The sequence below is a fragment of the Coturnix japonica genome, chromosome 4 (genome assembly GCF_001577835.2).
Source record: "Coturnix japonica isolate 7356 chromosome 4, Coturnix japonica 2.1, whole genome shotgun sequence".
NCBI lineage: Eukaryota > Metazoa > Chordata > Aves > Galliformes > Phasianidae > Coturnix > Coturnix japonica.
Window position 1 is genome coordinate 80,937,664 of NC_029519.1, and position 26,779 is coordinate 80,964,442.

The 26,779-nt window shown below is 45.4% G+C and overlaps 1 protein-coding gene across 3 annotated transcripts in view; it reads right to left on the bottom strand.

Annotated features, from left to right (window-relative positions):
• The window catches only part of GFRA4 (GDNF family receptor alpha 4), a 63,659-nt gene that overhangs the window by 4,753 nt on the left and 32,127 nt on the right, over nucleotides 1-26,779 (bottom strand). For 2 of the 3 annotated variants that reach the window (XM_032444607.1, XM_032444608.1), the window contains exons 2-7: nucleotides 9,723-10,010; nucleotides 7,150-7,230; nucleotides 3,965-4,310; nucleotides 1,400-1,509; nucleotides 360-494; nucleotides 114-271 (exon numbers count right to left, since the gene is read on the bottom strand). In XM_032444607.1, coding sequence (XP_032300498.1) covers nucleotides 114-271; nucleotides 360-494; nucleotides 1,400-1,509; nucleotides 3,965-4,310; nucleotides 7,150-7,230; nucleotides 9,723-10,010 — 1,118 coding nt within the window. The remainder of the gene's footprint in view (nucleotides 1-113; nucleotides 272-359; nucleotides 495-1,399; nucleotides 1,510-3,964; nucleotides 4,311-7,149; nucleotides 7,231-9,722; nucleotides 10,011-26,779) is intronic. The other variant, XM_015863040.2, reaches the window with a different exon arrangement.

A 26,779-nucleotide genomic window follows, 5' to 3' on the forward strand; every position in this document is an offset into this window, starting at 1 on the left:
ATCTGCATGCAGATGCAATGACACAGTTGGAAGGGGGAGCTGAGATGAAGACGGCTGGAGGATATGGAGTGGCATGGACACAGGCAAGCAACCCTTGGGCCAGGTTCTCCTACCTTGGTAGGCTGGAGGTGCTCGAAGATGTTCTCGCTGAGGGTTGCCGCAGCTCTGTTGGCGTTTCTCTCCTGCTTGTACATCTGTGTGGTGGGGGGGATGGATGGGGCTGTGGCTGCATTAAGGTAGGTCCCATTGCCAAAGGCCTGGATGGCATTTTCTTTGTGTAGGGAAGAGATGGAGAAAAGCACCATCAGGGAAATGCTCCCCAGGGCCAACACACGCATCCTTCCCTGGGTGATACTTACGGAGACAGATGTTGTCGGTGAAGAGGTGCAGGAAGCTCTCACACTCTTCCTGCCGGTTGCCACTTGCGTTGCATGTGCACCAGGGTGCTATGCTGGAGGTTGAGTTGTCAATGTAGTTTGGAGTGATGGGGCTGCCTATGGAAAGGATGGAGAAGTGTTACCCCAAAGCTGGGACTCCAAGGGCAGGCAATGTCATCTCTTTGCTGCTCACTTATGTTGCTCTGGTTAGTCTCAAACATGCTCCTATGTGATGAGAAAACCCTTTTGGTGTTGGTGTCACAGCTCTGCTTTGCTCCCAGGGAGGAGAAAAGGGTCGTTTTCCACCTCTTAGTTCACCCCTCCACCAACAAAGCATTTAGTTGATTAAAGTGTGCTCTAAGTCTAAGGAATGGGCAACTCCCAGGAGCTGAGGTTTCCTCATAGCATTCAAATACTACTCGTGAAAGTTTGAGGAGGTTTTCACACTGGCATCAGAGAAGCCAAACTCAGCCTACAGAATGTTTAGAGACAACAAAGGAAGGATTAAATCAGAATGGAATCTTGACCCAAATAGCTGTCAATGTATCCCTTCAACTTTGGGATGCACCAGGTCTAATGGCCACTGGAGCTTCTCTTTGGACTCTGGCTGTGCTTGTGCTAACAGCTGCCTCTGCAGCATCTGAAAACCCAGTTTGACATCCTCTAAGTCAGCAGGATGTCAGGGAACAGTGATTTCCAGTGGGAAATCCCGCAGTGGGATCAGGGCACCACCCAGCAGAGCAGGTTCTCTGGGACAACCCATCATCATGACCATCAAGCAGGGTCTTGCAGCAGCTCATGATGTATCGTTTCCCTCCTTCTGATGCAGCTACCATGAAATTACCCCATGATCACAGCTTACTTAGGTTCCTTCTTTCACACAGCAGAGTGAAATTACGGTCTCCTTGAGATCCCACTCTCAGATGTCCACCTTGCTATCCTCATAGCTTTCAATTGGCCGCAATACAGGTTTCCCACTCAGGGAGTGAGAGATAGGGCAGTGGAAGGACATGGGGCCTTACCTATGATCCCGGTGTAGGCCAGCAGGCAGGCAGCATAGCTGTCCCTCCGACAGCCACTCGGAGTCTGCAGGGATGGCTGGCAATTAAACTGGAACTCTGCATAACGCGACCTATTCAAAAACATAGAATGGATAGGAGCTTAAAGATCATCAAGCTCCAGCCCCCCCTGCCATGGGTAGGGTTAGATGGCACTTAAAGCAGAAATATTTGGGGCCAAAAAGAGACGTAATAGCACACTGTAGGTGTCTGCTGCATTTACACAGAAGATTTTGTGCTGCTGTCACTGTTGCTAAGTCAGTTTAAATACAAAACACAGGTTTTCTTCATGCCCACCCCTCCAGCAAAGCCAGAAGTGAGTTCAATCACCCTGAGAGGAGATGTGGAGAGGTGCTGTAGGTCATGTTGTACAAGCATCCTCTGGGACTGCAAGAAAGGTGCAATCTTGGAATAAATGTTTGTTTTCTGATGTGCAAAGCTGATTTTCAAAGGAGGAGCTGTTGCAGACGGCAGAATAATTCATTCTCTATTGCTGCTATCTGACTCCAGAGTACTAATCTTCCCTAGAGACCTAAGCCTTCATTTTTGGACTGAATTGCTGAAAGAGAGAATCACTCTGGTCTGCTTTCTCTCTCTTCACAGATTATGCTCTAAATGTCGTTGAGGATATCTTCAGTTTAAGGGCAATGCCCAAAGGCTCTGATATGCTCTAACCATCGCCATGGCTGTTGCCATCTCCTCTGCTACCGGCACTCATTCTCAGAAGATTGGACTCTGTGGAGTCTGTGGAGTGAGAGGTACATGCCACAGTGCTTTGACCACTGTTGTGCCTCAGCTTTTGTATGGTTAGGCTGAAAGCATCAAATCTCTCAGCACAAAGTGGTTTTGAGACCCATCTCTGGGCTTGTTGAGATGCTCCATGCAGGGAAATAGGGGAATCTTTCAGACATGCCAGATAGCTCTTTGCATGTGGCTACCCTACTACCTTGGTTGGATAAACTCAGTAAATCATGCTGCCAAATGGATATTTGATACCTAATTCTTTAGGAATGGGACAATTGCTGGCATGTCTGGTGGCAGTTGGACATGGCAGGGTATTTAAGTCATCCACATGGGTCTCTCACATGGGACATAGGACCACTGGATATACAGATACATCTAGACAAGCAGCCAGCAACCATCACATCAACCTCTCTCTCCTGTGCTGTGGCTGGGCAAGCTATGCTTACCAAATGGTTGTATTATTTGAGGGAGGGAGGAATCAATAGCAATTTTTATACTACACCTGTTAGTAGAGCCCACACCTCCAGTCTGCGAAGCTGAAGGGGGTTATGACTAATAGGAGGACTTGGCATTGCTGCAGGGTTTGCCCTGGGGTATTTTACTTCTTCAAAGTGTCATTATTTGTTCCTGGCTCACCTTTTGCTTTCTGCAATGCTGGCTTTGACCAGGTCACACTTCCACCCCCTGCTCCTGCCATGTCTCTGGAGGTTGTTCTATATTATACATTCAGAGACCAAGGAACCAGACAATTAACAGCTGTGCTGCTTGTGGGAAATGGTTTCCAGCCTCCTGGGAAGCAGCACTTTCCCCTTTGAACCTCCTCTTCCCCTCTGGGTCCACTTGTCTTGTTAAGGAGAGGGCAGTTCCCATCTGATTTGATTCTCTGCATACCTGGGGGGAATTTTCAAGCAAGAACTGGTGGGACTTGAGGACTTTGCATCTTTTGGGGTCAGCATCAGTTCTGTATCTGTTTTTCTGTTATTAGTATTTCTGGGTGCATTAATGCCAGGATACCCTTCCAAGAGGATGTGCACTATATGCAGGATCCTTCACCTTCTCATAGGAAAAGACAATTTTTTAATGCACTTTAAGGATGACCTGCTGGAGGTGTTCAGTTCAGGAAGCCCCAAAGCCCAGAATAATTAGAGCCTGGAACAGTTCTGGGAGATATGTCCTACACTGGCCTTGCTCTGCTGCTCTCCTCTGGCTGTCTGCTCATGGCAAGACATGCACATGGGACGTAGAGCTGGGAGCATCACTGCATAGAATCATAAAACAGCCTGGGTTGAAAAGGACCACAATGATCATCTGGTTCCAACCCCCTGCTATGTGCAGGGTCACCAACCAGCAGCCCAGGCTGCCCAGAGCCACATCCAGCCTGGCCTTGAATGCCTGCAGGGATGGGGCATCCACAGCCTCCTTGGGCAACCTGTTCCAGTGCATCACCACCCTCTGAGTGAAAAGCTTCCTCCTAAGATCCAACCTAAACCTCCCCTGTCTCAGTTTAAAACCATTCCCCCTTGTCCTAGCTTCTGGATTATCAAAGCCTTTTTGAGAAACAGAGGGGTGAAAAAAGTGCAGTTGAGGGAAAAATAAATCAGGAGTACGCTTTTCCCTAAATCCCACCTGACACATCTCCCTGCCATTCCCTTGGGGAAATGATGAGATAGGCACACTCCATCAGAGGGTACACAGCTCTGGGCATTGGGCTGTCCCCATTTGAAGAACCCCAGGCTCGGTTGGGTGCTGTCTCTCCATGTCACCCACCCCACCACACACACGTACCTACAGACATAATTCTCACGGCAAGAATCCAGCGGTGCCAAGCAGTTGGGTTTCTCTTTGGACTCATAGGAGCAGGCTGGAACGATGGTCTGCCGCCGGCGTTCAGCACAGGCTGTGTCTTCACAGGGGCAGAACAGCAGCTCGTGGGTGTATTCGGGTGGCACGCGGTCAAAGAACTTGCGTAAAGCCTTATGGCACTTGGAGCGGTTGCAGGTGTCGGCCCGAGCCAGGCGCCGGATGCAGAAGGAGACGTATTCCGTCCGCAGTCGTTGGCACATCTCATCCACGTTGCAGGCTTTGGCGGCATCCAGGCAGCGGTTCACTTGGGTCACCTCGTTCTCAGACCCTGTGGGTTGGTGTAAGATGGTGATGGGGTTTAGGGCTCACATCTCATGGGGAGCAGCACCCCGTTTTAAGACCTTCCTCCCAACCCAACCCAACACTGGCTCCAGGAAGGTGGTGGCCATATGGAGTCCACATCTGCTCTATGTCACAATTGAGCCAAATCCCCTTTTCCTGAGAGGTGCCATGGCCACACAACAAACCTTGCACCCCAGAACCTGCTCTACCTCATTCCTGTGTTTAATAAAATGAGACTTTGCTCTACCTTGGGCATCTTTGCTCTAACCCAGGCATATATCATCGTGAATTTACCACACCTGGGCCTGGTGAGGCAGCAGCCATTAGAAGACACATCAACATAAAACCATCACCAGAGTGATGGGATCTGTTCCAATGGACTTTCTTTTGCTCAAGATCAAACACCGAGTCAATGGCCAAGCCAGTTCTCCTGGCACATCTCATCTGCTCAGACCCTTACACCACAACTTCTTTTCCCTGTGTAGTGAGTTCCTTCAGGCCTCTAAAGGTACAGATAGATCCTGGAACTATTTCAAAGGTGGATGGAGGTCTCTTTGTGTCAGGAAGAATGCCACAGAGTTACCAGTAGGAATCTGTTGAGGTACATAGCCCTCGCCGATGTGAGAGATAAGAAGAGGCTCCTCCACATGCTAGAGAAATGAATTTGAATACATTCTTCATCTCTCTGAATTAAGCCCATTACCTGAAGCACACTTAGAAGAATATTTTCCCCAGCAGAGAAGATTCTTTTTCGCAGAGGAAAATATCCCCAGAATAAAAGAATTTCTGCTGCAAATTCAAGCCCTGTCTTTGAACCATCCAGTCACCATGACAAGTGCTGAAGCATTGACAGTCACTCTGAGCACTTCAAAACTGGCTGCCCTCCTTTATTTTTGCAGCCATTGTCAGATGCTCCATCTCTGAGCTGTTTATTTTCCCCTTCGTTTTGTCTCTGCTGTTTACTACAAGATGAATTTCGAGTTTCTCAGTTATTTTACAATGGATGGCATTTTTGCTCGGTGCATTTCTACAAGATAAGTGCTTCTCTTTAAAAATGCCCGGAGATAAATATTGTTCAGAGCATCATTTTACACTGGGCAGCTGTCAGAAAATGTGTAGGAATGTTACTTGGAAGGGTTTCATTACCCAATCAGCTAATGAATCACAGGGAACACGCTAACTGTTCTCCTGCTCACACACAACAGTGGAGGACTTTTAACATTCACTATTATGATTAGAGTGGAGGGGTATCATTCTGCTTCTATATTTTTAATGCTGGCCATATACTGTTCTTGTAAAACCAGATTAAAGACGTCTGTCACTCTGACTTGGCACAGTATCATGGGAATGTCTTACATTTCAACCAGTTCTTGGGAACTTTTGGGGTGTATTTGTAAGAGGATCCTTTGGTGATGCCGATCCTATAATTCCATGCACTGGACAGGCACAGTGTGACAGGCCATGTGCTGCGTTATGGACTGTTCTGATATATAAATAGGGAAGAAAAATTTAAACCAAAAAGCATCGTGTGTCTCAATGGATTCTGAGTCCTTTGCTATGTATCCCTGCTGCTCCAGGCTCATTGGCTTTGCTACCCAACCAGTTTCAATCTGCTTTAAAAACCTGTCTGTGTGTTAATCATGCATAAAAATCCCCATTCCTGGATGGATTTTGCTGTGCTCTGAAGAGCCCCGTAGGGCTTCTAGAAAAAAACAGAAAGGGAAAAAACTCTTGTGAAGAAGGCCATGACCTGGCAAACAGCTTTGTGCATGCTTCACTTTTGCATGCTCAAATCAGTCAAGTGGAGTCAATAAGAAGATGTGAGGTCAGGGAGCATCTCCCTTCCCTTTGCTGGTCAGATTGTCAAGGGCTGATGGGTTAATTTGCTCCTGGACATTTTCACCTAACAAGTGCCTCGCTGTCGAGGGGACTGCAGCCATCCATCAGCTGCAGGGATGTGCTGCTCCCTGCTTGCTTGTGTGCACTCCAGCTGTGTCCTCCACCCCAGAGCCAGGTTCACACTCAGGAAGAGCTGACTGCTGCTTCAGCACATCTTCCAGAAACACAAGTGGAGCAAATCACCTGCTTCCAGGTGGGTATTCTAGTAACAAAAATCACTGTTGGTAAAGCTTCCCCATGATTTTGGTGCAAGTTGTGTTGACATTGGTGACAGATGGCTAAAAGCTACAGCACTGACATTTTAGCTGCTGAGCTAAAGATTCAAGCCCTCAAGGGGGTTAAAAGGTAAGGCAGCTTTGCTTGTGTTATTAAGGGGATTACGTGACACAGAGCAGAACACGAGCCTGAGTCCGCAGGCTGACCTCAGGGCGTTAGGTTAAAGGTTGTGATTGGGATCAAGCCAGAAGGTTGGACTCCTGACCTTTTTGCCTTTGGGGTGTCTGACCCTGTGATTGATGAGGAAGCACCTTCTAGTCCCTAATGGCAAGCAGCCATCCAGTGCTCACCAGGGTTTCTGCATTGCACAGGTGATCCACCTGCTATGGAGAATCAGCCCACGGATGATGGCTTATCACAAGAGGCCTTCCTACTTTGCCCCTCAGCCCCAGCCCTTCAGAATGGGCTTTTAAAAGACAAACAATAAAAACTGCAAGTGTTTCTTCAAGGGACATATTCTTCTACCTAGAGCTTGGCCCAGGACTTGTAGGAAGGTCCCTGAAAAAAAAAATGGTTTCAAGTCTTTAACCATTTAATGCTTTGTAAAGAGGCTATGAGAGACTATGAAGGACTGCCTCCTCCCTAGCACTTGACAGCCAGTTCTCCCACTTTGACCCAGCTAGTGTAAGAGCATCTTCTCAGCCACCTACCTGCAGTGATGGAGGCCAGCCGGACGTAATCAAAACCCCTGACGAATGGCTCATAAGGAGAACTCTCCAGAACGTTCATACCTGGTGTGAAAAGAGCATCTGGTGAGAAGGCAGCAGAAGAGCCTGGGATGTATAAGGCTCAATGGTTGCAGCATATGTTGGCTTGGTTGATCCAAGAATAACTAACTGTGCTCTAAAGGTCTTAAGTAAACTGATTGCCAAGGTCACAGCAACCGTTGTGACCGTATCTTTAGAGAAGATAATAGAATGCAACTGGGTTTTAAAAATATATCGTAACTATGGAATAGTTCAACCCCTCAGAGAACTGTTGAGTTGTATCTCCATACAGCTCAAGTCCTGGGCCCCTTTCCAACACACAACCTGACCCTCCTTGGCACAACTTGGGCAATCACCTCTTCTCCTATTGCCTACATGAACTGTATTTCCAACACCATTCCTACTTCTTATATACCCCTCCTCTGTTCAGTGGTCCTCATCTCTTTCTAGGATGCAAGTAGGGCAACATTTCATTTTCATATTTATTAACACCTCTTCTCTTCTTGCCAGCAGTCCTCTCTTACTTGGCACTGAGCTAATGACCCTCGACTCCCGCAGACACTTCTCCTCTTCATTTTTAAGTCGCTGGGAAGCTAATTTTATTCAATCGGTGCTTCCCTTTCATCCGTTCAATGGTCTGTAATGCCCCGTCACCCTGATAGATACTAGAGAATATTATTGAAGCAAACAGCTCAGTACCCTTTTTTTTTTTATTAGACATTTAGATGGATATGGACAGCAGCAGCAGATGTACTGGCTGGGATAAAAGGACTATCAAACCTCTTGCTCTGGGCATATGCTGATCACCAGCTGCGGTCAGGAAGAAATGGCTCCCAGGGTACACAGCACTGTGCAATTACCACAGGTGCATTACAAGGCAGCTTTACACCTTCATTGAAATATCTTGCATCGTTACTGACTGGAGAGGGGCCCATTTGTATGTTCCAGCATAGCAGTTTTATGTCCTGGTGATATAGCACCTTATCAGAGAATTGTTATCGGGTTGTCATCATGTTATTGTGTCTCCAAATGGGAAGGTGGCTAAACACAGGCGCACACAAGAGAAGCTGAGTAAATAGTACGCTTTATAAATTCCCCGAGCACACACTTCCACAATTGATTTTATAAGAGGGCTTCTAGGAAGCTTTTTACAGCCTCCTGGGTACGTATGACTGAAAGACAAAGCTCTACAAGGAGCACGTAGATTGGCTTCCTTTCTCAGTCAATTAAACACATGTAAGGACTCTGAAACATGTGACTGTTATGAAATTTATTTCCCCCAGGAAATTAAGGTAAGGAAATCAAGGGCTTGAGAGTGTGAATCTGCAATGCAAGTGAGCTTGATGCTTGCACAAATGCAGCATGACAGCAAAGAAATAGGGCAGCCTCTTCAATAACCTATCCACAAAAGGAGGTCCCAAGCTGCTGGACCAACATCCCACCCAACCTGGCCAGCATCCACATGGAGATACACATCTGGCCTCTGTCCACTCCCAGTTCTCTCTGCCATCCTCTCCTTGCTCTTCCAGCAGTGGAAATTCTCCTGGCATCCACACTGCTCCAGCCCACTTTTTACTCAAGCCTTCTGCTCTTCTCCACACTCTTCACTTGGTAATTAGGGGGAATCACAGACTGCCCTGAGTTAAAAAGGACCACAATAATCATCCAGTTTCAACCCCCCTGCTATGTGCAGGATCTCCAGCCACCGGACCAGGCTGCCCAGAGCCACAAATTTCACTACTTGAAAGCTTTCTGAGAACTTGATCAAGCAGTTCCCATTCTGGCACGCTGGTGGTTTATGGTCCCCATCCTCTTTGTTTTGCTTGGCCTTTTGGCCTATCACCCCTGCACCTTTCCTTCCAGCTTTCAGCCAGCAGTGTTTTATTAATCTATTTCTCAGCCTATGGTTGAAAGGTTCTGTTTTATTCCCCATTTTAATTTTCATGGTGCATAAAATACTAACCGGCCTGACAACGAAGAGTTATGGCCACAGAGGTGCAATTTTATGATGACTCTTAAAAAACGTCAAAATCCAAACTTACTAAACACTGGCTCTAGGAACACTTTAAATTCCAACTTGATGTCACCAGCCCCAAATCTTCACTAACCCAAAGACACCCGTGCACTTGAGATCCTCCAAGAGAGTGATTTGTTTAAAATTTATACCATTTTTTTCTTCAGTGCACAAACTTTGCGCAGTGCTTCTGTAAAATATGCAGCTTCGGGGCTTGGCTAGCATACTTCTATTTACACACAAAACATACCATGCATTTCCCCAGAGAATATCTCAAAGTATACTGGGAACATCGTGAAGAAGAAGCCAGCATACAAAAAGAAGGGAAGTGTCTCAATCTTTCAAGACATCTTCTCTAAAAATGCCAATACAGTGGGGCATCGTAGGTTCTGAGATAGAACAGGATATGATATGTATGACCTCCATAGCATTGACTTTTGGGTTGGGGACCTCTATAGAGGGACTTAGCTTTTGGGATGACCATAAGGAAAGAGCACCGTACCCAACTGACCTTCCATCAGCGTGTGGTGGATGCTCCAGTAGACACTCAAGCAGTGCTTCTCCTTTTTCATGCCTCGCTTGCACTTGCAGCCATAGAGCTGGCTGGAGAGCAGGGCATTCACTGTGCTCCGGCACTGGTTCTTGGCATCAGGGCCCAGCTTGTTGGCTCCGTTACCTGCGATGCATTGCCGGAGGGTCCTGAATTTGGAGCTGCAGATGGGGTCGTTGGTGCAGGACTCACCTGCCTGAAGGCAGTCCCTGCTTGAGCTGACAGCTTCCGCCATACCTTCTGCAAGAAAACCAGAGGAGGGCTGTGAGGCTGATGGAGCAACCCTGGGTGGGAAATGAGTTGGACCAGGCTGGGATGCCCACCTTCACATATGAAGGTGGAAATCAACCACAAACGCCTTGCTTCTTAGGTTCTTAAGCAGGCAGATCTATCCCCAGGGTGGGAGGATTTAAATATCCGGGCTCACCACTCCTACTCAAGAATTGCACGATTATGAGGCTGAAATGCTCCAGCTGATGAAGAGCCCTCCGCCTCCTACACCTCTCACAGAATCATAGAATCCTAGAATCACCAAGGTTGGAAAAGACTCACAGGATCACCCAGTCAAACCATCCACCCAATACCAACAATTCTCACTGAAACATGTCTCTCATCACAACGTCCAAATGTTCCTTGAACATCTCCAGGGTCGGTGACTCCACCACCTCCCTGGGCAGCCCATTTTAGTGCCTAACCACTCCTTCAGAAAAGTTGAGGAGCCAGAAGGAGAAACCACCTCCATCCTTGAGACCAGGGTCTTCCTGACTTGAGAGAGTGGCCCCAAATGGGGTCAACCTGTAAGTCAGATTGTACATGCTTGTCCTATCCTATTTGAAGCATAGGAAGCCTTCCAAGGCCTTCAACCCCTCACTTCTTTATCAATCTCATCTCTGTTAACTGGCATTAACACAAGCCCAATCTTGTTGGACCCTCTATTCTCTTCTTGCACACAATTTAATCTTGCTCACACTTCCCCTGAAGCTCTGAGTTGCTTTGTGTGGTGCATTCTGACATGGAGCCAGCCCACGTGTGTCCCAGGAGTTAGCTGGCCCCTTGTTTGCTGTCACCACCTCCCCAGGATTCCCACTGTTTTGTCTTGCCTTCTACCAAATGCCTACAAATTCCCCTCAGAGTTACTTGTGAAAATACTAAATGCTCTGTTCCCCATGCTGTGAGGACAGAGAAAAGCACTGGAGGAAGGAATCATTGCTACACACACACCAATAAATTAAACATCCCCAGAAAGGTTTGATGATGCCGTATCCCCATGGCCTGGAGCAGACCATGGCAATGCTACTAAACTCTCTTACTCTCTACAGCAGGATGGACACATCCAGAATGACTCCAGGGGATGGGATCTGTGCAATGGCGTGCCAGGGCTATGAGGAGTATGGTGGAGAGAAAACAGGAGAATTGTGCTCCTTCCAGTTGGTGTAGAGCTCTGGAGCACATTGATAGAGGTCAAGGATGGCTGCACCACGACTTGTGGGGGTGGTGAAGATGGAAGCCTGGTTTATGAGAGGGAAGGTTCAGTCTCCATGTCTACAATGTAATTTCTGATTTTGCTGTACTATAAAAACAGAAACTGCTGCCATGACCTTGAAGGAGGACTTCTCAAACAATTCCCAGAGGAACTCCTTGTTCCCAACAGTTCTTGTCTCCCTTCAGATGGGAACACATTACAGCTTCATAGGGTAGATAAGCTGGAGGGAATCTTCTCATTTTTGAACCCTTACAGAGTGAGAACCAACTCGGACAACATTACAAAAGTCTCTCCAAGGAAAAATATGGGTCGACCATTCCCATCTCCAAGGGCTTCATCAGATCTCCCCTCCCTCCAAGAGTCCATTATTTATCCAGACTTCTTTTGTCCTCCTTCCACCTGCTACCTTCCAGGCCCTAAATTTCTGCTCCTGCCTTTGCTACTCTCCCCCTGCATGTTGAGCCTATTGCATCCATTCCCCCCATCCCTCCTCCCTTGACAGTCACAGGGTGTTTGCTTAGAAGGAGCTGCTTCTGTCGCTCTTTCTGATTAGAGTTGAAGGTAGCAGCTGGAGTTCAGATATTTCAATTACGTTTATTACAAACTTTGGGTGAACCCACCAGGAGGTTTCTCCTGAAACACCCCAATGGCATCTCAAACGTAAAACCTTTCATCAAACTCCAGACTATTTCAAAGTGCCTCATGGCCAACGTCAGGCTTTCAGTTATCTCAAATCGCACAACACCTCAAGTTTGAGTTCCCCCTTCCTCTGATTTATTCATAGACCTGGTTTATTTAGCACTCAAGGCTTGCTTGGATCTGCCAAATGTGGAGAGAGGAATTATTTCCAACACACAGAAAACTCTGCCTTGGGCTGTCATATCTTGAAGAACTCAGAACACAAGGAACCAGTTTCCTTGAAATATCATTCGGTCTGCAATTTCTCTGAGATCCATGAAGTGAGCTGGAGCTGTAGTCTCTGCCTTCAGACGCTGCTGCATTTTCCATGCACAATCTTTCTTTACAGAATCGGTTGGGGAAAAAAAGCACTTGACTTAATTTTGCCCCAGCTCTCTCCAAAGATCTCCTCTGGCCTCCAATAAAGCACGGCAGGTTTTATTTTAGAGGAGATGACTTTGTCAGTGTCATGTCAGCTGCTGGAAAAGTAAGTTAAAATAGAAATTACAGCCCTCCTTCCCCCACTCCTCTACGTGAATGGCAGAAGATACTCCCCAGGATAGTTATAAACACAGCCAGCCCGTAAAAGCCATAAAACACCTTGGGTTCTCGCTGAATAAATCAAGGAGATTGACCATTTGAGAAATTTCCCTGCAAAAATGTTAAGTAAATATACCCTTGCTCGCTACATAGAACAAAGGCTGGGGGTGAATATTTACAACCCGATCTCAGAGCATCAGACACCCTCGTGCAGAGTTTATGGCAGAGGTGTTTGAAGCAACCTTAACTGGAGCGTCACAAATGACCCATTCATGTCACTTAAAATCCAAATCATTCAGGGGTTTTTATTGGTAGCAATGTCTTTGCAACTGAGGCAACATAACTGAGGCTGCGTTCTCCTCCTCGCGCTACCCTTGAGAGAGTAATTTTATGCAACATTAAGAGAGCGCCTCTCGGGGAACAAAAAAACAACAACCCTGAGATCTATAAAATAGATGATGCTTCCTAACAGGCAGGGAGAGAGCAGCATCAGGTCTGCTATCCCATTCACACAGCAGCCGTTCCAGCATCCAGGCTGGATGTGGCTCTGGGCAGCCTGGTCTGGTGGTTGGCGACCCTGCACATAGCAGGGGGGTTGAAACTGGATGATCTTTGAGGTCCTTTTCAACCCAGGCCATTCTACGATTCTTTATGTCTTCACCTTCAAAAATATCACTTTACGGATGCTCTGCTGTGGGAATTTCCTCCACATCTGTCCCCAGCAGCTCAGTGGGGGTGGGGATATGTGTGTGGCTTGGGAGTTTTGTGCCTCTGCTTTTCTAATAATGCAACTTCCATCTCCCTCTGCTCTCTTTAAAAGCCCATTTGTCTGGATTTTTATTCCTCGCTTGCTGCTAATTTCACGCTGTTTACGGTGGGCAGATGGGGTAATGAGTTTATTTTCCCATCCTGTTTGTAGCCGTGCAGCACATCTGTTTCGACTCTCGCTTACCTCGGTGACACTGACACAAAGGCACTCCTAACCTGCAGGGCTAAGAGAAAAATATGGCTCTTCATCTCAAAATGCATTTGGATGGACGTGGAGACCTGACTCTCCTCCAAGGAAAACGTTTCCTTCACCGTGGAAATGCAGCTGTGTCTGGCATACAGAAGTGTGAAGGTGACACTTCATGCCAGCTCGGAAACAGCATATAAATCCTTTTGTATGACCATGCAACAACTCTGGACTCTGCACTCTGACTTTCTGATCCTTCCTGCAGCAGGATCTGGGTTGTAGATGCTTTAGGAGGCACCACATCACATTACACCAGAGGTAATGGCCTCCAGTCATGCACCAGGAGGAAGCCAGGCTGGATGTTAGGAAACATTTCTTCTTGGAAAGAGTGGTCAGGCACTGGCACAGCTGCCCAAGGAGTGAGTGGTGAGGTCACCATCTCTAGAGGTGTCTATCAAGAAGATAGAGATGTGGCATTGAGGGCCGTGGGCAGTGGGCACAGTGGGATGGGTTGGGGTTGGACTTGGGGATCTCAGAGGCCTTTTCCAACCTGAATGATCTTATAATTCATGATGCTGTTCAGCCTACAGCTTTGGCACACCTCCCTGTCCCTTCCAGGTTTTGGATATTTTAGGTGCAAATCCATGCACAGTTCTAAGAAGTGATGAACACTGTTATTATTTCCCTGACAAGATGTTGACTCCAGATCATTTATATATATATATATATATTTTGTATTTTGCATGGTTTGTTGCTTAGAGGAGAAGAGCCATCTGAAATCTCTAGTAGAGCAGCAGAAGTGGTTTATGGCCCATTTAGGTTAGTTGGACATCTTTTACGTAGTTCTTCCCAACTCAGGCCTGCCAAATCTTGCACAATGAGCATGAGTATTGCACGGAAAGCTCCTGCTCAGGCTGAATCCCCTGTTTTCACTCATCCTCTTTGTTATGGGCACACTCTTGCTTTGCCACATCTTTTCCCTGCCATATTCCAGGGGTCTTCTGCTGTGACAAGCTGACCCCCTACCAGCCTTGCTCCTCCTGTAGAACTAACTGGCTTTTATCATGCTGGTTCAGTCTTCCAGCCCACACCATGTAAGTGACTGGGGATGAGAGGGTTGCTTGGGATGTGTTCTTCCACCTGTGCTAATGTGAGAGACATCTGCACCTATATTGGGTGTATAATGGGCACCTGACCATCCCACTGTGTTCATCAGTGATAAATGATCATCATCAGGTCATCTTAACAGGTTGCTTGGAATTAAACCTGCAGCACAGAGGCTGGTGCTTGGTAATAGGCAACTGCTTGATAACCAACAACTTTCTGCTTACACAGAGCTGTTGGAAATAAGTTGTTACACACATTATTTCCTGGAGCAAGAAATGATGGGGAGTCCAGAAGAAATAGTCATAATATTTCCCATGTATTCATGAACCAATAATGATGCACTGATGGGCACAGGTGACTAACACTGGCAGTCACTCTTTAACCTTGTTTAGACTATGTTTCCATACCCAGAGTTTACAGTCAAGTGCTCAGTGTCACGTAAGCAGCAAGCCTCCATAAGCAGAATTAATTTCCCATCTACAGTTGAAATAGCTGCAGAATGTGCAGAGAGCTGCCTTCCCTGCAAGCACATGGAGGCACATCTCACTACCTGCATACCTTAGATATTATCCACGAGGGGAAGAAGCTGAGGATCTCAGGTGTCCCTCTCTCCAAGGGCCTGATTTGGGGAACCCAGGAGTGCATGGGGCATGTCAGAGTGGAAATGCCACTGGGATTTGGCTGTCTGCATTTCTCTTTTGTGCACTTATTTGGCCTCGTGTCGCAGGACAAAAGCACTATATCATGCCTGAACTGGAGATGCTGATGGTTCTTCCACTAGATCTGTCAGAGAAAAGCCCCACCAGGAGATCCCCCATGCCTTGTCCAGAACTCACAGCTGTCATCCAGATTTCACAGTGCCCTGCAAAGCCTGTTGGGATTCTGTTTTTCTGAATTAGATCAGAGCAGCTCATGCAGGGAAGATGTCAGCATTCATTACTATCAACTCCCTGTGGAATTGGATGGGTTTACAAACATTACATACACAGAATGAAATCCCCCAATGCAAAATGATCTTCTTTTGCTAGGAGATCTTTCTGGTCAGTGTTAGGAATATATATAATATATAGTATAGGGAATTTGCTGGGAACACCTCAGGAATGTAATGTTTGAAACTACCAAAGCAATGCCAGAAAGTTTGAGCCAGCAATAAGCTTTGTGTCTCCATCAGGCATTAAAATGCACTCAGCTGACTCTTTGTACCTAAATCTCTGACGTTTCTCCCAAGGTTGTTAGCAGTTGTTATCAATATTGGCTAGAGGCATTCAAACAGGACTTTAAAGGCACTTGGGAAATAGGCATAAATGTGATAACATTCACTAAGTGGTGCCTTCTCCTTTAATAGTTGATCCAGGTAGAAGATAATTTACTCACTGAACAGAGTCAAAACTAAAAGAAACCTCATTCATCCGCATTGTCTTCCTGTTGTAAAATACATCTCACCTTGACACCTTCAGAAAAGCCTGAAACTATAGACATGATGGCAGGGAATTTATTAAGCAAGCCATCCTACCCACCACTTCACATGATGGATCTGCACAAGTCTGATGATGAGGACATGGTACTGTTGGGTTATTCTCTGCCCCGTGGGGACTCCCTAAGGCTGCAAAGTGAGACTGAAATGTGTTGACTATCTTGGAAGCAAGAATCACTCAAGGAGGGAATGGTGAGTTGGGTTTTAGTCATGAATATTTGGAAATGAACTCAACCATCCCACATTTGTCTTTGATAGTCTTTCTCATTCGTAGCTCTCTTATCCATTTACCAGGAGGCAAGTGTCACTATGAATCTGCTGAAGGCTGGAAAGGTGAAGCAATTTATTTGTCACTCACCAAGTCAATGAGTAGAATTTGACTGGGAGAAAGAACAGAAACAAAACAAAACAACAACAGCAGCAAACCAACCGTGAGCTGGGACATTAGTTGCCAGATTGTGTCTGCAAACTCTAAGGCTGGAAGAAAGCCCTTAGCCCTCTGGATGTCTGTAGTCTGCTGAAGTCACATCATGCTTTCATTACCCTGAAGGAGAAAAAAATTCTTCCTGAAAACTCTCATGATAACTTGGAGTGAAGCCTCCCTAGTTATCATTATTCCCCTACACTAGCACATCCTTTCTGACAAGACCTCAGCCTTTGTTTTGCAAAGATGCCTCTGGAAAGCCCCATCCTACACAGTTGACTCAGCCAGACTAATCACCGACTCAGCTATAAACAATGTTTTTACAAAACAAAGATGCAAATCAAACCATCATGCTCAGTGCATGACCTGGTTGCAAAGAGTCGTGTACCTGACCTAAGTAAGATTCATCCATCTCACCAGAAATGGAGGCTTGAAGGATGTGAACACCAGTTTGTCTCCTGTGCTTCTTTTCTCTTTCTGACTGTCACATTCCTCATCCAGAGGTCTCCCAATATGCTGGGCATGGCTCAGAGATATTGATACCTGATTTAGGTGACAAGATGAATATTCACCCAAAATATGAAGGTGAACAAGACCTTTCATTGCACGACTTCAAGGCTGATATTTGTCCTGTTGAAAGCACATCCCAAAGAAAGTGACTCGTGAAGAACATCAAGAATCAGAATTATCTTTAGCCAGAATTAGCCAGAATTATCTTTATTCTTCCTATTACTCTGATCCCAGGGAGGCATCGTTGGCATCCCGTCTTGAAGAGAAGAATTCATTGCATATTTTCTTGGAGACATGGCACCGCGAGGGAAATTTAGAGAGTATTGCTCATACCTAGCATTTATTCAGTCAAAAAATGCAGCTGATGGGAACATACATGGACTTGAGAGCTGAGGCACTAAGTGTATTGCTTTGTATGTGTATTTATTGCTGGCATTTTAAAGTAACTCTTACTGGCATATCAAAATACCTCCAGTGAAAGCTGCCGTTGAAAGTGGAGTCATTATCACCTCAATTGGCACTGCATTCGGATAAAGTGATCTAAAAAGGAAAGCAACCGCCTGTAAACCTCCACATGCAGGTGACTTCCATTTGCCTTGTCCTGCACCGTGAGATTTTCTCTTCTCCTTTGACATCCTTGAGGAGAAGAGTGTGTGACGGGTCAGAGCTCTCTTGTGCAAAGATGAAAGCAACAGTCCTGACAAGATGCTTCTCTAAGGGAGGTGTGGTTACAGCAGACTTCTAAGATCCCCAACCCCAACCCATCCCACCATGCCCACTGACCACATCCCACAGTGCCACATCTCCATGGGTTCCTGGGCAGCTGTGCCAGTACCTGACTGCTTTCTGAGAAGAAATTGTGCCTAATATCCAACCTGAAGCTTCCCTGAAAATAGAGACTATCAAAGACAAACATTGGCCTACACATGGGAGAGCTAGGAGAGCTGAAGGATATTTTAATCAAAGTGACATCAGCAATGCGATGGTTGTTTACAATAGTCTCCCTCACACAAATTACATGCAGAAGATAACATGCTGTTGAAGTGTTTTCATTGTCTTTCCTAGATTAACCTGAACACAAACACTTTATGTCCTCCCTTTCTGCAAATAGAACTTTTTCTCAATTACGGTCAATTGCCACTAAAACAGCATTCAGGGGTTACTGACTACAGAGCTTGCAGAAAGTGAACTCTCCCGCTTTCATCTGATTTTTGTCCATATATTTTCATCCATCTATTTATCTCTCTGCGTGCCTCAAGATCAGATCAGCTTCTCAGCCCAGATTTGGATAAGTCAGACGCTCAGCTTTCTGAGTGTAATTCAAGTGAGTGCCTTTAAGGCTGCCTTCTGCCCAGCAGGGTGAGATATAGATCTCCTTCAGAGCCTGCGAGAGTTTTACACACGCATGTAAGTACATACATGCAGTTTTAAACTCCCTTAACTCCACTTTTTCTTCAGATCATTTGACTAAATGTTCTGGTGTTTGCCAACTCCTTGAAATCTTGCAGTGTTCAATTGATATGTATGGACTTCTGTAGGACTTTTGTTTCTAAGAGCCCATATTTGCCAAATAAAAGGTTTATTTCTTTTTCCTACGAGATACCCGAATAGAATATTCTCCAATGTGGACACTGGGATAGGCTACCCAAGGACGTGCTCATAGCACAAAGGCTACTGCAGTGTTTGAACAACACCCCCAGACACAGGGTTTAATTATTAGGTGGTTCTGTGTGGAGCCAGGAGTTGGACTCAGTGACCTTTGTGGGTCCCTTCCAGCTCAGGTTATTCAGTGCTTCTGTAATGTAGTCTCAGCATACACTGCATACTGCAGCAGGTCCGCTATATCTGAGCCATCATCTCTGTTTTTTCCTCTTTGAGGTAGGAACTGTTGACAGGTTTTCTTACTTCTTCACCCCTGTGTCATTGGTGGCCACTGCAACTGTCTTGAGACTGCACAAACTCAATAAAAACCATCAGGCTGCAATACTTTTGGCACTACTAATCTGTGTGCCCATACAGTACGCTATTAATTACAGTCAGTTCTGATTTGAATTGATATGTTACTCCCAAGCCTTCTTCCAGTGGCAGTGTTATTTCCTGGCCATACAGTTCATCTCCAGGTGACAAAACTCAGGTGCTTGCTGTCTTCTCTCTCAGTTTTTCAGAACTCCCTGCCCAGGCTGGTGAGCCTGTTTCATTTTGAGTCCTTCTGCATAAGAGCCCAAGAAGAAGAACCATAATCTCCTTTTACTCCAAACTCTGCAAATCTTTCTTATCATCTGTTAAAGCAGCATATCTACCTGCAATGGCCTGGCTTGGGCCAGAATCTGTATACACTTTTCCCCAAATATCTCACATTTCTGATTTTAAATTAGATTTCTCCTGCCATGCCCTTTTTCTGTGATCCACTTCAGGGTCAAGAAACATTTCTTTTGTTGTCTTCCTCTTTGGCTGCTCTGCCCCCACCATCTTTCAGCATATCATCAATGCGTATTGCAGTGTCCTCATTTCCTTCAAATGACTCTTGCTCTTTCCTGTCAAAAACCTCAGGAGCAAGTTAAAACCCAGAGGGAACTCCGCTCAAGCAATAGCTGCCGTCAAGGGCATTGGAAATGCAGACTCTCAACATCTTCTCGGTCAGGGCAATTTTCAAGGACCCAAGAGGGCAGCTAACAGCATAAAAGAAAACACGTCTCCAGTCATTGTCTTGAAAACATCCCCCTGGCAAGCAAAGGGAAATATTTTCTCTAAATATTCCTATTGAGTTCTTTGGGATCCGAGGGGCTTGTCCTTCTTTCCAACTGTTCCCGGGGGCAGGCACACTGCAGTAGCTTCTATTTTTAAAACCAATACCCAGTGTTAGCAGATGATAGCCCAAGCCCTTTTAATTTCTGTCTCACGAACAGAGGAGCATCTCTGCAGGCTGCAGCACTTGGAATCTGAGAGCACACATTTCTACTCCTTGTTCCCCATTGGTATTGAAGACATCACAGTATTGTTGTGATTTGCCTTCTTTATTATTATAGTTTATCTATTTATTTTTCCAACCAGGTTCATTCATTCAGTTACCATGCTCCCAAGTCATAACCTCACCCACCTCTGGACTGCCACCAAGGGTGAACCTTATTTCTTAGTTCAATAAGATTTTAGCTTAAGTCTGCCTATGTCAACTACGAGAGGTGTCAGAAAAGCAACAATTTTTAGCTTTCCAATCCTTCTCAAGAATGTGGTTCCAAAGGAGTGGGCAAGGACAAAGAAATGTCCTTTTTATGGCAGCAGATGAAGGAACGAGGTGAAGTGTGGACCAGCCGGGTGAATAAGAATGGTCAGAAGAGTGACACACTACGATTTTACTTTGGCATTTGGCAGTCATCCACGTGATGTACCCATAAGAATGGCTCCTGTGCAATCATGGTAAAATGGCTGCTTGTGAGTACTGTGCTCAAAAAGAAATGGCACATTTTCAGACTAGAAGGTCTTCTAGGGTCTATTCTGAGTCTGGCACTGTTCAATATTCTCATAATGACTCCGATGATGGTATAGAGAATAGATTTATGTAATTTGTGGCTGACAGAAGACAAGAAGGGGGTCACAAGCAATGAGCAGGACAAGACTGGAATTCAAAATGATCTCAGTTTGTTGGAGGCAGTGTTTGAAATCGGGAGGATGACACTGAACAGAAGCAGAAGCAACACTGGGAGGTGCAATACAGGAGGACAGGAGGGAGATGTCCAGCAGTAGGGGAGATGTGGCCATGGGGTGGGAAGGGGCTGAAGGCTGAAAAACGAGATGGAGCAGCATGAAAACAAGAAAACACAACTTCTGGGACACAAATGCATATCATGGAATCATAGAATCACAGAATCATTAAATGGATTGTGTTGGAAGGGATCTTCCCCACTCCAGTGGGCTTTAGCAGGAATTCAGGTCCAGCTCTTTGGCTGGACAACATGTGTTCAGGAAGATGAAGGGGATCTCTGAGGAATTTAATGATATTTACAAGTGTTTTTGCAGGCCTGACTTGTGAGGAAAGGTTGAAAGAACTGGATTTGTTTAGTTTAGGAAGATGGCTGTGAAGAAACACTCGCATATGTAAACAAGAAGCAGATAGTGATAAATAGATCTCCACCGTTGTGGGATGTATGATGAGAAGTAATTTTGAGTAAATGTGTGGCAAGGGAGACTCAGTTAGATATTAAGAAAAATGTTTATATGGGAAGTTAAAAAGTGGAACAGATTATGGAGGATCTGTTCAATCCCCAGCTGTGGAATCCCTTAAAGAAGCAACTGTCAGAAATGGCTCCTGAGTCCTCCCCCTCTCTGTTGGGGCAGAAAGCTGTATATGTGCCTTCCTGTGATCCCCCACTATTCCCAGTTCCTATGACCCCATCCAGTAGTGGTTTTGGAAGACCTTGGGGCTGGAAGCCCTTGTGAAGTGAGAATAACTGCCTTGAAACTAAAGAAACCATGCTGGAGTGAGACCTGAAGGAAAGGTGAATCATAGAATGGCTTGGGTTGGAAGGAACCTTAAGGATCATCAGGCTCCAACCCCCAGCAACCCCATTAACAAAGCCCATGTGAATTCTCTCACGTTTAAACTGTTCTTAGCCAGTAGCAACTTCAGTGATGTAATTGAAGTGAAGGCTTGTGAAACTGAAGGTGAGAAGCCTTTCCAATGTTAATGATCCTATGATTCAGATCCAGGACTGCTTCTGCCTTGTTCAGCAATAGGTATATCCAGTACTCCCCAGGTTCAGCCATCCAGCTGTGTAACAAAGGGAGCAGCCCTTCCCTGCTTTACCAGGCACTAACTAAAGCTTTGTATTTGGACACTGGCTATCACTGAACACTGACACTACCACCAAAGCAGCAGAAAGATGGCTGGCATTTTTTGGACCTGCTGGTGGTCTGTGTTCTCCTTTGCTGGATAGCTAAGGGAATGAAGTGGCAAGTGGAGCCCAGTAGTTCCCTCTGCACCCTCTATCTCTGCAGGCCTGATCTTAAAGCAGAGCACGTAGCATCCCCTTGTACACTCCTGCCAATAGCAAAGTAAGTGCAGTGCTTTCAAAGGCAGAGGAATCAGTACATGAAGTTCAGCAAGCTCTCCAAGGGAGCCACTATGCCCACTGAATCAAACAGTCCTAAAAGCATGTCAACATTTCTGGTCCATCAGGGACCAGGACAATTTTAAGGTCACCATTCACACTGTAGAGAAACAAAGAGAAAACTGGGTTTATTTGTGTGGTTTTTTATTTATCTCTGTCGCTTTTTGGACCAGCAATGTTGAGTTTGACCTAATGCCAGGCTAACAACAGCAAAATGGGACAGTGTTAGCACCATGCCTTCATTAGGTCCAACACACTCTTTTCTATCCTATACATCAAGACATCTAACAAAGCACTGAAAAAAACTTCCCACCCTGCCTAGCTTGCAGAATACAAGAGAATCCAAGATGGACTGAGACCACTGCACAAACCTGGAACATTCATTTCTAAGAAGTGAATCTCTCCCATTTTTAAAGGGTCATTTATCAGTGAACTCCCTTCTTAATGTGCCTCTTTAAAACACTGTAATGACAGCGCGTTCTGCATCGCACTGTCATGATAGAGAACCCAGCCATATGTCAAGCAGCAAACTGTGACCCCTTTTTCTGTGATTAAGTTCATTTTTGTTCTATCCACTTTTTTTCTTTGTAAAAGATTAACTGGTGAATAAAAAGGTTCTCCTTTTTATTTTTCTTTGCAAGGGCTGAAGCAGTTTTAATCATATATAATTCAACACTTGCTATGTGATTTGCATTCCCTGCTTAAAGATGAATTTGGCACTAAACAACCTCTCAATTAGACTCCCCTGCCTCTGTTTTCTCTGGAAGTCACTGAATCCATTCAAACAAAAGCTAACCCCCTCCTTTCCCCTTCATCCCTCCCTCCCCAGCATGTTTTATGAAGATGAATGATGATTAAAATCAAGGAACATAGATCCTTGTCCTGACTTTATGAAACCACAGGGTTCCAAAATATATCCTGCAGTGGCACTTTTCCAGGCATCCTTGGGTTCAAAGACAAAATTGTGTATATGTCTGTATCAGTCCAGGTCATTGCACCCATCTATCATCCTTTCTCCAGACTACTTTTTTTTTGCTTCTGACAAAAGAAGTTAAACATGAAGGCTGGAGTTTGCAAGCCTGAAATGTAACTGAGGCTGAATAAGGCAGAAACTGAGATTAGAGAAGGAAGCCAAGCTGGAAAAACAGGATAAGTTTCTGTCTAAGGAGGAAACTAAGAGATAAAGCAGTGATAAATGATCAGAGATGAAGGACATCTAGAATTTAGGTATGTAGCAATATATACGATTTCATATAGATGTATGTTTGCATTTAAATATAATTATGCATAAGTAGACACTATCTCTATACACATCTTCCTGCCCAACACCATCCAGGGACTCCACCATTCCTGGAGGTTTCCAAGAGAAGGGTAGATCACAGAGTCATCGTCACCTTTCTTAGGACCTGCTCTAGTACCTCTATGTCCTTTCTGTACTGAGGTGCCCAAAACTGAACACAGTACTTGAGGTGAGGCCTCACCAAGGTCCCTTTCCATCAGGCAGCTTTCCAGCCACACCTCCCCAAGCCTGTAGGGTTGCCTGGGGTTGTTGCGATCAAAATGCAGGACCTGATACTTGGCCCTATTGAAACTCACACAGTTTACCTTGGCCCATCAATCCAATCTATCCAGGTCCCTCTGTAGTGCCTTTTTCTTCTCTGGCTGATAACAGTCCCTCCCAACTTGGTGTTTTGACCCTGCCCATGGCAGGGGGGTTGAAAGTAGATGATCATTGTGATCCTTTTCAATCCTGGCCATTCTATGATTCTAGGATACAATTCCATGGTAGTAATTACTTGCAGTGAAGACACTTCAGTGCCAATATTAACTACAGGGAGAAGTGAAGGAATCTCGCTTAGATGTGATTGCCCCCAGAGCCAACAAGGCTGATGGGGTGAGACGGGCAGAAAACACAAGGTTGGAAGTGGTGAAGAGAAAACAGAGGCTGTGCTGGAGAAGGAAAAAGTAAAGCCATGAAAACCTGTACTAAAGCAAGCCAAAGTACACATTAAAAGGACACTAACACTGTAAATTCAAGGAATCAGAAGCTGAGACACACCACAAGTAAAACAGAAGTGACTTAAATCCACTCTTCTCATCTCAAACTAGCACTGTGGTGTAGTCTATACTGATGCAGTCCCATAAAAAATCCAGCCTGTGTATTGATACACCTTTCCACGTTGGAATGCTTCTATTATGTGTAGAAACATCAGAACATCAGAAGCTGACTGCAACTTCAGCCCAGAGGTGCTATTTCAAGCATCAAACTTGGGTTAATACTACCTTTGGAAGAATGTAGGCCTCGTATCTGTAGTATGGGTTGATATTTGGGGTGCTGCACAAAGCTGTAAGAAACAGCACTGCAAGATCTAAGCAGCTTTGGCAAGACTTTTCAAATACGTCTCATAAAAGGGAGTGTGAAAGAGGTATTTCATCCAGCTAACTGTTAGTAATAAAAGGCATAAATCCAACGTGGAGGCCACAGAAAAAGGAAACAGTGAAAACACTCTGTGAGAAAGAATGAAAGAGAAAAAAAACCTGCCATGTCTCACAGCTGTTCCAAAAACAAGATGTCAGATTGACTTTCCTTACAGATGCTGAGTCAAGGCATTGGGCAGGAGGCAAAAAGAAATGGGCATATAAAGAAATACGGGGCAGTGTGTTAAAAAGTACCATATACAATAAAAGGCAGGCATTCATTTGCTGTAGGAGGGTGAATGATCTTCTTCCAATGGAAGAAGATAGGAATCATCTTGCATTCATTTGGTCATTCTCATCTGAGCTATGTGTCTACAATTCTGTCACTAGAGAAGCCAATGTATGGGTGCTCAGTGATCATCTGGTTTCAACCCCCTGCTATGTGCAGGGTCACCAAGCAGCCCAGGCTGCCCAGAGCCACATCCAGCCTGGCCTTGAATGCCTGCAGGGATGGGGCATCCACAGCCTCCTTGGGCAACCTGTTCCAGTGCATCACCACCCTCTGTGTGGAAACCTTCCTCCTAATATCCAACCTAAACCTCCCCTGTCTCAGTTTAAAACCATTCCCCCTTGTCCTATCACTGCCCACCCTATCCAGTCCTGAGGGAAGTCAGCATATTTATGATGTAGCAACTGTAAATAGAGTAGATCATTAGGTAGGGAATTCATTCATCTCTAGGTAGGCATGTACATGAAGTTATGGGAGATTAATCCTGGTGAAAAGAGAACAGGATGTTTGCTTGAAGATTCACTGAAACAAAGTGAGATGGCAGTGAAAATGTGAGTCCCAGGTGTCAAACAACTCCCTTTGTAAGTAGCGAGATGATAAAAGAGGAGACCTCTGGCTTGAGTCAGGAATTAAATAAAGCATTTGGAACCAGATACAAAGGGGTAGAGATTGCCCAGGGTGGGCTGGACTTTCACAGTGCAGCAAAGTGCCAGTCGTGTCATCTGCCATAACAACTGGGTCCCCTGGGTAAGTGACACTTCTGAAACTCCACAGAAGGAAATGGTGTCCTAAAGTCAGAATGTCTTCACCTGAGTTAGACCTGCATTTATGGCAATTACATTCCTTCCATCCTAGAGATCCCAGGGGATGGAAGGAAATTAAATAATAATAAGTTATTAAGCAAGGTTTGAACTTTCATGCTGAACTTTCTCCTTATGCCCTCCCTATTTCTGTCCTGGAAATCTGTTTTCGGCCTCAGCCCAAATAACCAAAGCAGAATTTTGCTGTAAGAAATGATCTTGTAATCCAAGATAACTTGATCTGTACAAAGGTCCAGTGACTTGCTTCAAGGCTTCTGTTGCTTTTGTAAAGCGAGAGTCCACCCAGAGACAAGAGCAAAATCCTGAAATGTAATTAAAGGCTTTGAGTTGGCTGCAGTACACATGCAATTATTTATATCATACTTGCAGTGATTATTCATGGGTTTCTCACTGGGGTAGGTAGCAGGGAAGGTTACCAGGTTGCAAACAAACCCAAAATTCAGAATTGCTTGCTGGGGGGAGCTGAGAGGAGGTGATGATGATGGATAAGAGATGAGCGTAAGGGAAATTGATTATGAAGGTTTACAGGAACGTGTGGACTATTAAAACCTCTATTGCACATCAGTGAATTCAAAAGACTTAGATTGACAGCACCTTTAAAGGGAAATCACACTTTCTGTCATCTAATCAAGGTAAGTAACAGTGTGGCTGGTGTCTCTCCCCAGCTCTCTTTAGACTTCATTTGGCCAGTTTAGAGAAGTTTAATGTTTAATCTGACGTTAAGCATCACGAAGTTTGAACAGACCAGAGGCAGCAGAAAAGGCCAGAAGTAATAAAGTTCAGCATTCCTCTAACAGTCTGCATGGAGTCCAGCTAATCATAGCTCTCCTCGAATGACATTTGTTATTTCAATAGCCCTTCTTTCCCCACGTCACCGTACATTGAGCTCTCTCTCAACCCTGTTCCACTCTGCTGAAGGCAATGCATATTTGTGCCAGCATCTGGCTGTGAGGACCCCTTCCTCCATCACGTGGGGAAGAGAAGTTCAGAGCTGCTTGGGACTCCGCCAGGGACAACACCACCAGTCAAGTCCAGATCCTCTGCTGCTTTTCACCTTATAGAGTCATACTCCACGTTGCAAACCCTACTGCAGTCAGGGGCTGGCATCCCTGGCCATGTGTGGAGATAAACAATAAGACAAAGGGCTGCAGCAGCAGCTTTTCATCTTAAAAGTGTTTTTTCAGCTGTGGATGAACTCAAAGTTC